Raw genomic sequence first — 19,292 nt, 5'->3', positions numbered from 1 at the left:
ACCATTACTGAACATTATTTTGTAATATACAGTAGCCCTGGGTGTGAATGTACTTATTCCTTTATCGGCAAGCTGCAGTCCACACTAAACGTACCACGAGATGTAGATAAAATAACTATTAGCTGGGAGACCTGAAGCGTTATTTTAAGGGTTCCTCTATGATAAAAAGTTTCAGGAAGCCCCATTGCAGAGTGACTCAGGGAAAAAAAGCGCACAAAAGTTTTCTGACTCGGGACTGAAAAAAAACAGATGACAGGAGCACACGGCCTGGAGAGAGTTCTGCAAAAATGAAGCCGAGATAAGAAAGAATCCAAGCTCCACTCAGACCTTTAGTGAATTTACAACACCGAGAGTGAAAGAGTGAAGGAAGCCATGTGACCAAAGCAGCCAATCAGATTGCAGCTGTCAATTTCAAATGTGCAGTGGATCTGACAGCATGAGGGGAAAAAAAGAAATGTGCGCCTATTTAGGAGGCAATATCCTTGAGACGGCACTCCAAGTGGGAGAGGTTCAAGGTCAGTGCACAGAGAGCGAGAGAGAGAGAGAGTTGGGCCAGCTGACGGGGAGACCATTGCTGAGACAACTGGAAGAGAGCGTCCAGGGGACCAGAGGAAAAAGTAAAAAAAAAGGGAGTGACAAAGCATGGGAGTTTCAGGAGAACCCCTTCCTAGGGGCCAGGAATGGGCCTGTGCAATTCTCTAGGCCGAGTGAGCCCTTTGAGCCAGGTGGCTTAGCATTTTCCTTTTATTGTATTTTCCTGGAGAAGAACCCCTGTGTGGGCGAACCCATGCATGGATGAACTTTTGTTACTTTTAATAAAAGTGGGCTGTCATGCCCTAAAACCTGAAGTTCCTGTTGGCTGTTGGCTCACTGAAAACACATCTACTACTGAGCTAGTAAGGGTGCAGTGGCTCATCATTGATCCGTGATCCAAACAGGTCGCCTCTTTCGGATCAGCACACCACGTGATCTGCGGATTGCGGCCATAGGAAAGACCGCAGATTCGGCCTAGCTCCAGCCATGTTGGTACACCCAGCGGCGGCCTAGGTGAGCTCCCCAGAGCTGATGGGGGAGATGTGGACATTACGGGGGGGGGGGGGGGGGGGAGATGTCTGTGGACATTACAGGGGGGGAGAGAGATGTCTGTGGACATTACAGGGGGGTGGGGGGGAGAAAGATGTCTGTGGACATTACAGGGGGGTGGGGGGGGGAGAGAGATGTCTGTGGACATTACAGGGGGGTGGGGGGAGAGAGAGATGTCTGTGGACATTACAGGGGGGTGGGGGGAGAGAGAGATGTCTGTGGACATTACAGGGGGGTGGGGGGAGAGAGAGATGTCTGTGGACATTACAGGGGGGGAGAGAGATGTCTGTGGACATTACAGGGGGGGGGGAGATGTCTGTGGACATTACAGGGGGGGGGGAGAGAGATGTCTGTGGACATTACAGGGGGGGGGGAGATGTCTGTGGACATTACAGGGGGGGGGAGATGTCTGTGGACATTACAGGGGGGGGGAGATGTCTGTGGACATTACAGGGGGGGGGGGGAGATGTCTGTGGACATTACAGGGGGGGGGAGAGAGATGTCTGTGGACATTACAGGGGGGGGGGAGATGTCTGTGGACATTACAGGGGGGGGGGAGATGTCTGTGGACATTACAGGGGGGGGGGGGAGATGTCTGTGGACATTACAGGGGGGGGGGGAGATGTCTGTGGACATTACAGGGGGGGGGGGAGAGAGATGTCTGTGGACATTACAGGGGGGGGGGGGAGAGAGATGTCTGTGGACATTACAGGGGGGGGGGGAGAGATGTCTGTGGACATTACAGGGGGGGGGGGGGGAGAGATGTCTGTGGACATTACAGGGGGGGGGGGGGGAGAGAGATGTCTGTGGACATTACAGGGGGGTGGGGGGGGGAGAGAGATGTCTGTGGACATTACAGGGGGGTGGGGGGGGAGAGAGAGATGTCTGTGGACATTACAGGGGGGTGGGGGGGGGAGAGAGATGTCTGTGGACATTACAGGGGGGGGGGGGGGGGAGAGAGATGTCTGTGGACATTACAGGGGGGTGGGGGGGGAGAGAGATGTCTGTGGACATTACAGGGGGGTGGGGGGGAGAGAGATGTCTATGGACATTACAGGGGGGTGGGGGGGAGAGAGATGTCTATGGACATTACAGGGGGGTGGGGGGGGAGAGAGATGTCTATGGACATTACAGGGGGGTGGGGGGGGAGAGAGATGTCTGTGGACATTACAGGGGGGTGGGGGGGAGAGAGATGTCTGTGGACATTACAGGGGGGTGGGGGGGGAGAAGAGATGTCTGTGGACATTACAGGGGGGTGGGGGGGGGGAAGAGATGTCTGTGGACATTACAGGGGGGAGAGAGATGTCTGTGGACATTACAGGGGGGGAGATGTCTGTGGACATTACAGGGGGGGAGATGTCTGTGGACATTACAGGGGGGGAGATGTCTGTGGACATTACAGGGGGGGAGATGTCTGTGGACATTACAGGGGGGGGGGATGTCTGTGGACATTACAGGGGGGGGGATGTCTGTGGACATTACAGGGGGGGGGGATGTCTGTGGACATTACAGGGGGGGGGGGATGTCTGTGGACATTACAGGGGGGGGGGGGATGTCTGTGGACATTACAGGGGGGGGGGGAGGGATGTCTGTGGACATTACAGTGGGGGGGGGGTGGGAGAGGTCTGTGGACATTACAGTGGGGGGGGGGTGGGAGAGGTCTGTGGACATTACAGTGGAGACTATATATGGTGGTGATCCAAAAAAATTATCCGATCCGTGACTCTGATCCGAGGAACAATCCCAGCCGTGAGTTTTTTTTTACTTCGTTGCACCCCTATGATCTAGACATAACCCATATTTACAATACGCACAAACACAGAAGTGAAAGGAAAAGAGCCCCCTTGGGGAGGAAACGGAATATGAAAATTGGAAGATTTGAATAACGGACAGTGATGTAGTACTGTATGCTGGGCTGAGATTTTACATTAACATGCAAGTGTCTAGTGTCCCTAAACATCCAAAAAATGAAATAAAATAATAATAAAAGAAATACTATAAACCTGAACCCTCAGATGCTCTGACAACACACATCACCCTTTGAGTTTGTATGGAGGAACACAGAAACCTCTAGTGACACCAGCTGACGGACTTTACAAACTGGCAGGGACGTGCAATAGCCAGGATTTTACTCTACGACAGTGGTCATCAACCCTGTCCTGCAGGGCCCACTAACAGGCCAGGTTTTATGTATTACCTTGGGGAGATGCAGACTAGAATACGGCAATCACTGAGGAGCAAATGATATCACCTGTGATGTATTTCAGTTATCTTGCAAACCTGGCCTGTTAGTGGGCCTTGGAGGACAAGGTTGATGACCACTGCTCTACGAGACACAATTCTAAGAGATTCAAGGAATATAATAATAAAAAAAAGGGGGGAAAAGAGGAAACAAAAATGAGAACATCTAAAAACACAATGCAACAGATTTGATGTCATTTGTATCAGAGAATAACAAAAATAAAAGGATCAAAGCAACAGATAAAAATCGAGTTGGAAAACGGCGCTCTGAATGACGATTGCCGATCGGAAGTTTGCGCAGTAGCTCGTCTTTTCACGATCAGCCATTTCTCTGACATCTCTTTACAAAAGTGAGTTTTGAGAATGTTAGTTTTAGTTTGCGGCGACATGAACGGGTTAATCAGACAAACATAAAAGATCAATAGAACCGACTGCAAGCCTTGAAGCGTGAAATATGAGTTGATCCGGTGAACAGGAAGGACGGCACACGGGGACAAGGTGGGCTGAGGGCACTCTAGGTGACGAGGATGAGAACTCTTCACAGGACGCTATTTGCACAGAACCAATAGATTACACACAACGCTCTCTCCCGAGTCTCACACTTTCCAAGCTGTCACAATGCCGCCCCATGTGACCCTCATAGAAAGCTGCCGAGCAGTCAGAGCCGGGTGACAATGATTGGTTGGATGAACAGGCACATGTAGTATAAACACAGTGAGAGAAGGGGGAGGGGCACGCCTCTCCCAATTCACAAACCATTCAGCTGGGACTTGTCATTGAAGATATTATGTAGCTTTTCCAAGTCACTTCTTCAGTTCTAATGAGTGCCAGGAAGATACCCACCCCAATCACCATGGTACAATCCAAGCACAGGACCTTCCCGTTCTCAGACAATCTACATATGCCATGGGGATTGGACTGAAGCACCTGTGTGAATATAAATTCTGGGGTAGCGTCCCGACACGCATTACTACTGAAGAAGCTGGTGAAGATTTGGAGATAGCAAAAACAACTGGGCACCCACGCAGGGGATCAAAATAAAGACGCGCAAGGTAGTAATACAAGTATGATCACACACAGCATAGCAATTTCATAGGATAAAAGGACAATAGTGCAACCTTGCGGCAGTGCGAGACACCTTCAACATTACAGAACAAGTCCAGCGGAGTTCAACCAACTAGATATACCATGACCTGGACCAATGAGACCCTTCATACACATTCCATGAACAATGAGACCCTTCATACACATTCCATGACCAATGAGACCCTTCATACACATTCCATGACCAAGGAGACCCTTCACACACATTCCATGACCAAGGAGACCCTTCACACACATTCCATGACCAATGAGACCCTTCACACACATTCCATGACCAATGAGACCCTTCACACATATTCCATGACCAATGAGACCCTTCACACACATTCCATGACCAATGAGACCCTTCACACACATTCCATGACCAATGAGACCCTTCACACACATTCCATGACCAATGAGACCCTTCACACACATTCCATGACCAATGAGACCCTACATACACATTCCATGACCAGGATCAATGAGACCCTTCATACACATTCCATGACCAATGAGACCCTTCATACACATTCCATGACCAATGAGACCCTTCACACACATTCCATGACCAATGAGACCCTTCATACACATTCCATGACCAATGAGACCCTTCATACACATTCCATGACCAATGAGACCCTTCATATACATTCCATGACCAATGAGACCCTACATACACATTCCATGACCTGGATCAATGAGACAATTCATACACATTCCATGACCTGGATCAATGAGACCCTTCATACACATTCCATGACCTGGATCAATGAGACCCTTCATATACATTCCATGACCTGGATCAATGAGACCATTCATATACATTCCATGACCTGGATCAATGAGACCCTTCATACACATTCCATGACCTGGATCAATGAGACCCTTCATACACATTCCATGACCTGGATCAATGAGACCCTTCATACACATTCCATGACCTGGATCAATGAGACCCTTCATACACATTCCATGACCTGGATCAATGAGACCCTTCATACACATTCCATGACCTGGATCAATGAGACCCTTCATACACATTCCATGACCTGGATCAATGAGACCCTTCATATACATTCCATGACCTGGATCAATGAGACCCTTCATACACATTCCATGACCTGGATCAATGAGACCCTTCATATACATTCCATGACCTGGATCAATGAGACCCTTCATACACATTCCATGACCTGGATCAATGAGACCCTTCATATACATTCCATGACCTGGATCAATGAGACCCTTCATATACATTCCATGACCTGGATCAATGAGACCCTTCATATACATTCCATGACCTGGATCAATGAGACCCTTCATATACATTCCATGACCTGGATCAATGAGACCCTTCATATACATTCCATGACCTGGATCAATTCGACCCTTCATATACATTCCATGACCTGGATCAATTCGACCCTTCATATACATTCCATGACCTGGATCAATGAGACCCTTCATAAACATTCCATGACCTGGATCAATGAGACCCTTCACAGACATATTGACCCATGGTCATAGTAGTTTCTTACCTGGCGGAAGCTGAAAGTTTTGGATGTTTGGTGGATTCTGTTGAGGCGGTGGCATCCGCGGCGCCAACATAGGTGGATTTATGGTCGCCCTGATGCCACCAAGCGGTGCTGTAGGAGTCCTTGGCAAACTTTGAGGCATAGTGCTGACTGAAGGTTTGCCCATTGCTGTTGGGGTGCCAGGACCTGCTCCTCCAGGGCCTGGATGTCCTGCTTGCATAGTCTGTCCAATAACCATATTCCCAGGGGCAGGCTGGCTCTGCTGAGGAGTCTGAATAATAGTTTTAGGGGACTCCGATTTGATCACCTGGCTAGGTGCCTGGCTGGGCTGGCTGTTCATTTGCAAAGACACCCCACCAGGAGCTGGCAAAGGGGAATTGATCACAGTATTGCTTCCGTTCTGGGTGGCTGGCACTCCCTGATGCATAAGAGGTCTCACCAGCGCTACAGTAGTGGGTACACCTGCCATGCCTGTGGGCTGTCCAGCTGTCGTCGATGCAGATGAGGAGATGACAGAGGCCGACACATTGGTTGTTGCAAGGTAAGAAGTCTGGATCACCGTATTGGCAGCTGTGTTCACACCGCCCTTGGTGACAGAAGCAGGGCCATTGTTGACAAGATTAACTCCAGGCGTCGGGTTACTGTTCCCCTGAAATTGGGCTCCATGCCCCCCAGGTCCATGAGAATTCATAACAACATTATTTCCATTCATGGTCTGAATGGCCGCAGGTTTGCCATTACCTGAGCCGTGGTTGGGCAAAGAAGTTACAATGTTGCCAAGGACCCCAGATTTGGCCTGACTGTGAGGTCCTCCCGTCTCTGATCCAGCAGACTGAAGTCCATCCGGCTGAGGGGCTGTTTGCAGTCGGGTGTTGTTAATGACGCCTCCTTGGACTCCAGGCACAGCTGCTCCTAGGAAACAGAGAAATATGGTGAAATAAAGATGTATCGGCTTTTTTTCTAGAAACAATCGAATGTAAAAAGTGACAACAGTACACACACAAAGCAACGTCTGTCTTTACCGAGAGAACTTGATGAGGACTAATGAACACCATTGAGGCGACTGGGCTTACTTTAATTCCCTCTACATACAGAAGCCATAGGCTACGGCCGATCCCAAGATAGGATAGATACAGGTCATTCACTCCAATGTAATGCAGAAAAGGGACACATACATGTTTATCAGGGCTATGGGCTGCATGAAAACAAAACATCTTCTGTTTCTTCACTAAAGTAACTCTTCAGAAGTCTCTGACCAATGAAAACCATGATGACAGCTGCCCCTATACATCAGAGGGGACCTCCGCATAAATCCCCAAAATGAATACCAAGGTAGAGGAGGTGTCTCAGAACGCCTATGTGCCCCATGAACCCCCATTCTGTCACCCCTATGAAAGTCCATGGAGACCCTTGTCCTCTACAGCAGTCACTCTCAACCTTTTTTTTTTACCATTGGGGAACCCTTAAAATAACTTTCTGGCCACAGGGAACCCCCTACTAATGAGAATTAGATCTACAGCCTGTGGTACATGAGTGTGATAGTCAGTGGGAAGAATGATCCCGACACGTATGGTCAGGGGGCACAGTGATCTCTACACGTGTGGCCAGGGGAGCACAGTGATCTCTACACGTGTGGCCAGGGGAGCACAGTGATCTCTACACGTGTGGCCAGGGGAGCACAGTGATCCCGACACGTCTGGCCAGGGGGGCACAGTGATCCCGACACGTCTGGCCAGGGGGGCACAGTGATCCCGACACGTCTGGCCAGGGGGGCACAGTGATCCCGACACGTCTGGCCAGGGGGGCACAGTGATCCCGACACGTCTGGCCAGGGGGGCACAGTGATCCCGACACGTCTGGCCAGGGGGGCACAGTGATCCCGACACGTCTGGCCAGGGGGGCACAGTGATCCCGACACGTCTGGTCAGGGGGGCACAGTGATCCCGACACGTCTGGTCAGGGGGGCACAGCGATCCCGACACGTCTGGTCAGGGGGGCACAGCGATCCCGACACGTCTGGTCAGGGGGCACAGCGATCCCGACACGTATGGCCAGGGGGCACAGCGATCCCGACACGTATGGTCAGGGGGCACAGTGATCCCGACACGTATGGTCAGGGGGCACAGTGATCCCGACACGTATGGTCAGGGGGCACAGTGATCCCGACACGTATGGTCAGGGGGCACAGTGATCTCTACACGTATGGCCAGGGGGCACAGTGATCTCTACACGTATGGCCAGGGGGCACAGTGATCTCTACACGCATTAGTATTGTGATATTTCGCGCTAGGACTAAGTGATTAAGCTGCTGCCCCCCTGCTTGTTCCCTCAAATGAGGGTCAATTGTATTGAGTTAAATGTATATTCAGGGAAATTGGCGCTGCTAAATCTCTACACGCATGGCCAGGGAGCACAGTGATCCCGACATGTATGGTCAGGGGGCACAGTGATCTCTACAAGTATGGTCAGGGGGCACAGTGATCTCTACATGTATGGCCAGGGGGCACAGTGATCCCGACACGTATGGTCAGGGGGCACAGTGATCTCTACACGTATGCCCAGGGGGTATGGCCAGGGGGCACAGTGATCCCGACACGTATGGTCAGGGAGCACAGTGATCTCTACACGTATGGTCAGTGGGCACAGTGATCCTCACACGCATGGTCAGTGGGCACAGTGATCCTCACACGCATGGTCAGTGGGCACAGTGATCCTCACACGCATGGTCAGTGGGCACAGTGATCCTCACACGCATGGTCAGTGGGGAGAACGCCCCTCACACGTATGATCAGTGGGGAGAATCGCCCACCCCTTACTAAAATGATCCAGTGGTTACCGGAGAGGCAGAAATGGCTCACTGCTCGAGGACCAGGTAGCAACCTCTAGACTAGAGGAACCCTGGCTGAGAAAGGTTGCTCTACGACTGACGTCACCTGGACCTTCGGAAGCATACCCAGATCTGATCACACAAGTCTGCTCTACCAAGGTGCCACATTGTCACCTTCCTATAATCAGGATGCCTAGGATCGCCCCGGCAAATGTCAGGACGGGCAATAGAAGGTCTCTGGCCGCTTGGCATACTAGGATTGGTTTTCAGCACATCGTTATCACTCTGCAATGGTTTACTGAGTGCTGGAGAGAACTTTATTCTAGGAGCTGTGCCCCGCCACCCTCACCCAATACCCTCATCTCTGTGCAAGGGGAAGGAGCTCTATGGTCAGCAATGAGGACATTCCACCCTTTTTCATCGTTTACTGGAAAACCAGGACAGTATGCCAGAGTAGTCCTGGTAACCCCGGGCATTACCTGCCTCAGAGGTTTCAGCAGTCAGACCCCCAATGACCCGAACCACACAGTGGGCGACGTCTGGGCTTACAGCTGGAATGTGATAGTTGTCACAGCCCTGGCACCCCAGGAAGAGATGACAGCTGCTAGCTTCCAATAGCTACTAAAGATAAAAGCTGGCATGGCCACTTTCACTCCCCCGGGTGACACTGGATGACTGCCATAGCTTCCTGTTGCTAGTGCCAAGTATGCCCACTCGCCTCAATCAACCACTGTGACATTGCAGGCCGCTCTCAAGCTTGTTTTGGTGTACAGCATCGGGCACCGCCACCCGCACACTCCCCGCCACCCTCAGGGCACAACCGCCACCCCCAGGGCACAGCCGGAAAACACTCCCTGCCACCCCCAGGGCACAGCCGGAAAACACTCCCCGCCACCCCCAGGGCACAGCCGGAAAACACTCCCCGCCAGGGCACAGCCGGAAAACACCCCCCGACACCCCCAGGGCACAGCCGGAAAACACTCCCCGCCACCCCCAGGGCACAGCCGGAAAACACTCCCCGCCAGGGCACAGCCGGAAAACACCCCCCGCCACCCCCAGCCGGAAATCACTCTCTGCCACCCCCAGGGCACAGCCGGAAAACACTCCCCGCCACACTCAGGGCACAGCAGGCGGTGCCAGGACCTTCCCCAAATTTCTTAAAACAAACCCGGGCTCCCAATCAAAACAGCAGACATCTCTGACCCCGAGTAACACTAACAACCTCCAGAGCTTCCCAGTACTAGTGCCAGGTATACCCAGACGCCACAAGCTTACCAGACAAACCCCTGCAGCCGACATGGCATTGCTGGCTCCTCACCGGGCCGATAGCAGGATATTGCCAGGGCACTCCTCTCACTCTCAGAGCACTGCCAACATCCTCTGGTCACCCTTTAAGCAAACCCGAACCCTTCCGTCACCCTTTGGACACAGTAAGTCTGCTCTTGTCACCCTGTGGGCACACTTCTGTCACCCTCATGGCACAACGGGCACAGTCTGCATGCTTTTGTCACTTTTGGCACACTTCTGTCACCCTCAGGGCACAATCAGCAAGCCATTTTACCCTCTGGGCACAGCCAACATGCATCCGTCACCATCTGGGCATGCTCTCGTCACACTCCTGGCCCGCTTTCACCCTCCGGGCACACCTGGCATCCTCTCCTTCACCCTCCAGGTACAACTGGCACCCTGCTTCTCTCAGCACCCTCCTGACCCACAACGGCACACCTGGCATCCCCACCTTGACCCTCCAGCCACCCATTTTCTCTGGGCACCCTACATCACCAGCCGGGCACCCTCCAGACGCCCTCTGGTTACACCTGGCACCCTCCTATGTCCCTCTGGGCATAACTGGCACCCTCTGTCACCCTCCAGACACACCTGGTACCCTACATCACCATCTGGGCACCCTCCGGTTACACCTGACAACCTATGTCCCTCTGGGCATAACTGGCACCCTCAGTCACCCTCTAGACACACCTGGCACCCTACATCACCATCTGGGCACCCTCTGGTTACACCTGGCACCCTCTGTCACCCTTTACACAACCTCTGGGCACCCCTGACAACTGGCAGCCCATATTATCCTCTGGGCACCCTCATGGCATACTTAGCCCCTTACAAACAGACCTGCCACCCTCCATGACCCTCCAGGCTCCCTCCATGACATTCTAGGCACCCTCCATGACTCAGCAGGTACACCTGGTGCCCTCCATGACCCTGCGGGCACACCTGGCACCCTCCATGACCCCGCGGGCACACCTGGCACCCTCCATGACTCTGTGGGCACACCTGGCACCCTCCATGACCCTGCGGGCACACCTGGCACCCTCCATGACCCCGCGGGCACACCTGGCACCCTCCATGACCCTGCAGGCACCCCCAGGTCATAGTTGGCATGCTCTTGCCACCCTGGGGTAGCGGCGGGCAGCAGACAGTCCCCGGTCCCCCCAGAGAGATGACAGCGGGGTGAAATACCCACACAGACCCTCGCTAGGCCCCTGTCACCCCCCAGGGTCACCCTCAGAGCGGTCAGACCCCCGTTCCCTGCCCCCGGATCCCTCAGACACCCCGGGGTGATGAGTCTCCCTCCAGACTCCTCAGGGTGCCCCCCAAGGGTGGCACACACCCGTTCCCCCCCTCCTGGCTCCCCCCTGACCCAGCCCGCCCCTCTCACCCGTCTTGGGGAGGTCCTGGGGGAGTCCGATCTTGGCCTCCGGCTGTCCCCCGGCGGTGGCGGCGGCCCCTACCCCGGCAGGGCTGGCAACATGGTTGGCGAGGGCCTGGCTGCGGACCTCGGGGGGCCCCGGGTGCGGCTGTGGCGGCTGCTGCGGGTGGTGGTGGTGATGATGGTGGTGGGCGGCGGCCGCCAGCTCGGACTCCAGGGAGCCCACCAGATCGCTCACCACTTTCTCGTCCACGTCCGTGTTGAAGAAATCATCCAGCAGATCCGAACCCGCCGCCATCTTTACTCCGCCGCTCAAACTCAAGAGGGCAGCGGCATACTGCGCCTGTGCGGCTGGCCCAACACGTCACGGACACCGAGGGAGCCCATTGGACGGCGGCACCCTATATAAGGCGAGGGCAAATGGCTGCGAGCGGGATTTGGTGGTGCGAAGGGCTGAGGAGAGGAGTGGGGGAGGGGAAAGAGGAGCGGGGCCTGGCGGGAGGGTGAGGGGAGTCCGGGATGGGGAGCGGAGGTGGAGGACCGGGTGATAGTGAGGGGCGCGGAGAAGCGGGCGGGGGGAGACACGAGCCTTTGTCTGGAACATTCAAAATGGCTGCGGGTGAGCGGAGAGCCACCACACCTGTCCGGGGCTGAGAGAGAGCGGGGAGCCGGGGACGGGAGAGCCCGCGCCTTTCTACTACACACCCCGGGGGCGGGGCCGGGACACCCGCACGGGGGCGGGGACACGCGGGAGGTGCGACGGGGTCATTTCCGGGTGAGCGGGAGACATGGCGTTCCGGGAGAAACATGTACCTACCGAGCCTGGGGAATGTACTTACCGTGAGCGGGAGAAACAATCGAGACGTGTAGCTACCGAGCCAGGGGAATCTACCTACCGCCACATGAGACCACCGGGAGAGACATGTACTTACCGTGGGCGGGAGAGACGTGTACCTACCGAGAGAGATCACTAAGATATCTACCTACCTGGTGCCCCCATCGAAAGACCCCCCCCCCCAATATTATACCCTCTGGGAGACCCTCTCCCCCCAGAAGACCCTCCAATACTGTACCCATCAGGGATACCCCACCAGAAGACCCTAGAAAATGCCCACCTGGAAGATCCCCCAATACTGTACCCCCCTCCCCCGATACTGTACCCACCAGGAGATCCCCCCAATACTGTACCCACCAGGAGATCCCCCCAGTACTGTACCCACCAGGAGATCCCCCCAGTACTGTACCCACCAGGAGATTCCCCAGTACTGTACCCACCATAATACCCCCCTCCCTCGATACTGGAGCCCCCATCAGAAGATCCCCCCCCCCAATATTATACCCACTGGGAGACCCTCCAATACTGTACCCATCAGGGATACCCCACCAGAAGACCCTAGAAAATACCCACCAGGAGATCCCCCAATACTGTACCCACCAGGAGATCCCCCAATACTGTACCCACCAGGAGATCCCCCAATACTGTACCCACCAGGAGATCCCCCCAGTACTGTACCCACCAGGAGATTCCCCAGTACTGTACCCACCATAATACCCCCCTCCCTCGATACGGGAGCCCCCATCAGAAGATCCCCCCCCCCCCCAATATTATACCCACTGGGAGACCCTCTCCCCCAGAAGACCCTCCAATACTGTACCCATCAGGGATACCCCACCAGAAGACCCTAGAAAATACCCACCAGGAGATCCCCCAATACTGTACCAACCAGGAGATCCCCCAATACTGTACCCACCAGGAGATCCCTCAATACTGTACCCACCAGCAGATCCCCCTTCCCCAATACTGTACCCACCAGGAGATCCCCCTTCCCCAATACTGTACCCACCAGGAGATCCCCCTCCCCAATACTGTACCCACCAGGAGATCCCCCTCCCCCAATACTGTACCCACCAGGAGATCCCCCAATACTGTACCCACCAGGAGATCCCCCTCCCCCAATACTGTACCCACCAGCAGATCCCCCTCCCCCAATACTGTACCCACCAGGAGATCCCCCAATACTGTACCCACCAGGAGATCCCCCAATACTGTACCCACCAGGAGATCCCCCAATACTGTACCCACCAGGAGATCCCCCAATACTGTACCCACCAGGAGATCCCCCTCCCCCAATACTGTACCCACCAGGAGATCCCCCAATACTGTGCCCACCAGGGAATCCTCCCACCAGAAGATCCCCAATGCTATACTCATCTAGAGACCCCACTCACCAATACTGTACCTACCTAGACTCCTCTGCAGTCTGCTGAGCAATTGCCCACCTACCTCCCTCCACTGTACACAGCACTAAGCTCTGTCCGACCTGCTAGTATTCCAAACCCTGCCCACTGAGCCTGGCACCTCCTGATTAGTGCTTATCCACTGATCCCCACACAGGTTCTACCACACCACCCATCATCTCCAGCCTGTGTACAGATTCTCTATAGCGCCCCCCTCACTATTTCTGAGCGGTAACTCGGGGTGCTGTTGTGTAGTTTTATTGTGAATTGTGTCCCAACACACACCTCACTAACACGTCACAGCCAGCAATGCTACCGGGACATAGGAGCGCTCATTCCCATCAATGGCCGGGCTGTACACTGGGGAAAGATGGAGCATGTGTGATACACTTGCTGTGCATACTCAGCAAGCATGGACTATCTTCACACCCCCAGGTCTTCCGTTACTTGTCTTTATGGCACCTCTCAGCAAGCCTTGTAATACCCCCCCCCATCCCTTTTGCCCAACCAGCCATGTTTTATCACAGCCAGGATCACCAGGTGTGCCAGGCTCTGTAACCACTGAGCCACCTACTTCTCTCAGCTACTCTGACAAATGCCACGTTATGGAAGGCTTTGTTGAAACGTACTGTAAGTTCACCCTTAAGAAACAATGAAAAGATGAATTAAAACTTTACATGCCCACACATTTCCCGATCCTGGGCTACACCCCCACCCTAGTACCCTAATAATGTTTCACCATCCATGCAGCCTGGTTTGGTGGTCCTGGGGTTTGAAAACTGCTGTACTTCTTCTTATTTTCCTAGAGAGACCAGGACAGATCAGAGCAGTTCTGGTTGGTCAGTGCGTTCGCTTGTCGCCACCGACCAATTGGAACTGCTCTGATCTGTCCCTGTGTCGCTATGGAAAGAAGAGGAAAAACAACACGGGTTCCAAACCCCAGGACCACCACTCAAGGCTGCATAGACGATGAGGCTGAGGAACGGAGCTGCTCACAGCAGGGGTCTGGTGCATCTCTGATCTAAGGGTGGCTTTCCTGATGGAGCTATGACTAAGCATCTATCCATGATGTGAAACATGTTAGCTTTTTTGTCCCCTATGTCCACTTTCTACCATTGATTGAAGTGTTGCATGAATTTTTGGATGTTATACAGCTTTGGATTTTTTCCTTTGTTCATTTTGTTTCAATAAATCGCCTATCAGTCCAGGAACATTTATTTTTTCCACAGATCAGCGCAGACTCTGCACCTGTCAGTACTACAGGGCGGGGGCGCAGCATAGGTCGCAGGGCTTGGAGCGGTACCCTTTTCCATGGCTTTCCTGATGGTGACTACAGTAGACCATACACATGAAATCTGTGATGAAATGGCCAACCCAATGCTAAGGAAAGATGCCTATACTTGCCTGTTCTCAGGGTGCTCCAGTCCGGTAATGTGATCTCCCCAACGGCCAGATTCAAGGTAGAGGAGAGATTGCCAACAACGGGCTGCAGAGCCTGGGTGGTGCCGTCACACATAGACTAGGATACAGGGCATGTGTTCACTGTCCCTTCTTTCCCCTGGAAGCCAATCAGAGTGCCCTTAGATTGGGTAAGTATACACTTCTTTCCTTTAGTAAGGTGATGGCAAACCTTGGTGCCCCAGGTATTGCTGTATCCTGGCCTAGGGCAGCACTTTGCAGGGGGCGGGGGGGCAGCACGAAAAGTGTCCCTGCCGGCTTGTGCTACACTTTTAGTGTAGCGCCAGTCTTGTGGGGTGGACTGGGCTGAGAGGCAAATTAGTCTAGCGCCCCCAAAAAAGCGGCAGCACTGCTGCCGGTATGCGGGCAGTTGGCATTCCGCAACTGTGGGGGGAGCGCTTTTTTTTTCATTTTGGAGGGTTATAGCCCCTGTCAGTTCTTTTTTATACCATCCCTGTCCCATTGCAGAGATTTCACTTCCTGCCCCATAGCCAAACAGGAAGTGAGAGGAAATCTATGCAAATTAGGGAATCCATTGCCCGCCTCCAGGCCCTCAGAACTAGTGTCCCCACTCGAAAATTTCAGGGCGGATCTTAAACAGAAAGGGGTGTGGCCTTGACAGGAAGGGGTGGGTCATATTTAAATTAGGGGATGCATGAGTTTAGTCAGGCCTAGGGCAGCACAAAACCTAAATACACCACTGGCCCCAGGTGTTTTTAAACTACATTTCCCATGATGCTCATGCACTCGGCAGTGTAGTGGAGCATCATGGGAAATATAGTTCCAAAACATCTGGGGCACCAAGGTAAGAAGTGTGTACTTACCCAATCTAAAGGCACTCTGGTTTGGTCAAATGATTGGCTTCAGGGGACAGAAACGGATGCCCTGTATCAAGTCTACGGGTGACGTCACCACCCAGGCCCTGCAGCCGTTGTTGGCAATCTCTCTGGTATAGGGCTTAGAAGGGGGGTGGGAGTAGGTTTTCACCAGATGTCTACTTTTAGCTAGATTCAGAAAGGGCGTCCTAACTTTGCGGCGGCGTAGCGTATCATGTTTACACTACGCCGCCGTAAGTTAGCGAGGCAAGTACATGATTCACAAAGTAACAAACAGGTAGGAAGGCTGCCGCTCCAGGTGAGCACACTAGAACAATCAATGTCCAATCAGAAACCAATAGGTGCCGGCAATGCACGGGATATGCAAAAGAAGAGAGATATGGACAGCCGCACTGCAATTTCTTAAAAAGATGTGCACTTTATTGGGTAAAGGAAAAATGCACTACAGGTATCAGCACACAGTGGGAAAAACAGCTGACGCGTTTCGCATTGGATATCATTGCTTAGTCATAGCTATGATTCACAAAGTACTTGCCTGCTAAGTTACGGCGGCGTAGCCTAAAGCGAGCGGGCGTAAGGGCGCCTAATTCAAAATAGGCTGAGGGGGGCGTGTTTTATGTTAATGGGGCTTGACCTGACGTGATTGACGTATTTTACGAACGGCGCATGCGCCGTCTGCCTACATATCCCAGTGTGCATTGCGGCAAAGTACGCCGCACGGTCCTATTGATTTCAACGTGGGCGTAAAACCCTATTCACGGACGACTTACGCAAACGACGGCCATACTTAACATTACTATTCCAGCTATTTGATGGAATAATTTTAGGCCTGATAATGCGTTACGTAAACGGCGTATCTGTACTGCGTCGGCCCGGCATACGTTCGTGAATAGGCGTATATACTCATTTACATATTCTACGCTGACCGCAATGGAAGCGCCACCTAGCGGTCAGACTAAAAATTACACTTTAGGATACGACGGTGTAAGACACTTACGCCGCTCGTATCTGAGCCTAATTTAGACGTATCTGGTTACCAGAATACGCTTAAATTAGCGCCGACGCAAATTCAGACTTAGGCTGGCGTATCAGTAGATACTGATACTGTCTCTCTGAATCTAGCTATTTATCTGTATAGTTTCAGTTCTGGTTTAGAGTTCTGCTGTAATCTTTACAAGTCAATGCACAACACAAGCCTTTGCTTCGCTGCCTTAGGGGCAGTTCACACCACATGCAGTCCAGTGTGATGTTTTTTTTTTTTTTGGCATCAAATGCATGGAAAGTAGGTTATATGGTTTCCAATGGTCTACTTCACACCGTTCGGGAAAAATATCGTAATTAATGAAAACCCGTTTAATCCGAAAATCTGAAATAATAACTACCGGTAATAATATCTTAACTATTCAATTCTAGGTCTTGGAATTTCCCTTCTAATTTGGCTGTTAGTGAACGCGATGAATACGACTTTATAAGTTATGAATTATCCAAAATAACGAATGCCGCATCTAAACGTATGGAACGTAATGCCCCCGTGGGCGCGTGAGAGCGGGCGTTCAGGGATGATAATAACGAGAGCTGCACCGTCCTGCTGTCTTTTGACGGTAACTGGTTAAGCACCTGAATGTGACCTGCTATCAACCTTGCTGTCTCTTTACAGCAGGGCTGTGGTGTGAAAGGAAACAAGCAGCCAATCTGTTTCACATGCTCACAAGAAGCTTGCTGATAGGATGAGAAAGCAAAGGGGACCTGATGCCACAGTCACAAGTTGGGGTGGGTCCAGAATGACCTGGGCTCAGAGGAAGTGATCTGAATTATGCTGGCCATCAGACTAAGGACATCTACTGGATGAAAAAAGTATAGCTTATTTACCTCTGCTCCGTTAGGATTTTCTCTCTCGCTGTCTTGGGGAAACCCTTTTCTCCAGATGGGAAGTGAAAGAAACGGAAGCATTGGGTAAAAATACCTTTTTATAGTGGGGGATGAATAGTAGACAGGTTTGTTTCATTCTGAATTGAAATTCGGACATGTTTTTCGTTATTGTATCCGAATTACAATAGTAGCAAATTCAAAAGGAATAGAATAATAAAAGAATAGCATAAAACAACAAAATAGAAAATAAAGGGATAGAATAATAAAAAAAAATTCGTAAAACAGAACAAAATAGAATAGAAAATAAAGGGATAGAATAATAAAAGAATAGCATAAAACAACAACAATAGAAAATAAAGGGATAGAATAATAAAATAATAGCGTAAAATAGAATAGAAAATAAAGGGATAGAATAATAAAAGTATAGAAAAGAATAGTGTGAAAAATAACAAAATAGAATAGAAAATAAAGGGATAGAATAATAAAAGAATAGCATAAAACAACAAAATAGAAAATAAAGGGATAGGATAATAAAAGAATAGTGTAAAATAGAATAGAAAATAAAGGGATAGAATAATAAAAGTATAGAAAAAGATTAGAACAGATAATAAAGGGATAGAATAATAAACAAATAGCGTAAAACAGAACAAAATAGAAAATAAAGGGATGGAATAATAAAAGTATAGAAAAGAATAGCGTAAAACAACAAAATAGAATAGAAAATAAAGAAATGGGGCAGATCCAAAAAGATCTGCCCCGGCGCACCGTATCTGAGATACGCTACGCCGCCGTACCTTACTGCAGTTTGGTTGGAATCCTTAAAGATTTCGAGCCGTAAGTTACGGCGGCGTAGTGTATCTCTCGCGGCGTAATGGCGCGGAATTCGAATTGGGCGGGTAGGGGGCGTGTTTCATTTAAATGAAGCGCGTCCCCACGCCGAACGAACTGCGCATGCGCCGTCCCTAAATTTCCCGCCGTGCATTGCGCGAAATGACGTCGCAAGGACGTCATTGTTTTGACTTGAACGTAAATTACGTCCATCCCACGATTCACGGACGACTTACGCAAACGAAAAAAAATATTTCAAATTAAACGCGGGAATGACGGCCATACTTAACATAGCAGCTTTAACTATACGCCGGAAAAAGCCGACTAGAGACGACGTAAAAGAATGCGACGGCCGCTCGTACGTTCGTGGATCGTCGGAAATAGCTAATTTGCATACCCGACGCGGAAAACGACGTGAACGCCACCCAGCGGACGCCGAAGAATTGCATCTTAGATCCGAAGGCGTATGCCTGTCGGATCTAACCCAGATGCCGTCGTATCTTGTTTTGAGGATTCAAAACAAAGATACGTTGCGGGAAATTTGAAAGTACGCCGGCGTATCAGTAGATACGCCGGCGTACTCGCTTTGTGGATCTGCCCCATAGAATATAACCATATTCTGACGT

The 19,292-nt window shown here is 51.6% G+C and overlaps 1 protein-coding gene across 3 annotated transcripts in view; it reads right to left on the bottom strand.

Annotated features, from left to right (window-relative positions):
• Positions 1 to 12,122, bottom strand: part of TAF4 (TATA-box binding protein associated factor 4) — a 61,733-nt gene extending 49,611 nt beyond the window's left edge. The window contains exons 1-2 of one of the 3 annotated variants that reach the window (XM_040331466.1): positions 11,447 to 12,122; positions 5,949 to 6,857 (exon numbers count right to left, since the gene is read on the bottom strand). In XM_040331466.1, coding sequence (XP_040187400.1) covers positions 5,949 to 6,857; positions 11,447 to 11,735 — 1,198 coding nt within the window. In that variant the 5' untranslated portion in view covers positions 11,736 to 12,122. The remainder of the gene's footprint in view (positions 1 to 5,948; positions 6,858 to 11,446) is intronic. The other 2 variants (XM_040331467.1, XM_040331468.1) reach the window with 2 other exon arrangements.
• Between the last annotated feature and the right edge of the window lie 7,170 nt (positions 12,123 to 19,292).

This window comes from Rana temporaria, chromosome 12 (assembly GCF_905171775.1).
Source record: "Rana temporaria chromosome 12, aRanTem1.1, whole genome shotgun sequence".
In the NCBI taxonomy this organism is placed as follows: domain Eukaryota; kingdom Metazoa; phylum Chordata; class Amphibia; order Anura; family Ranidae; genus Rana; species Rana temporaria.
This window is presented reverse-complemented; position numbering and strand designations above follow the sequence as displayed.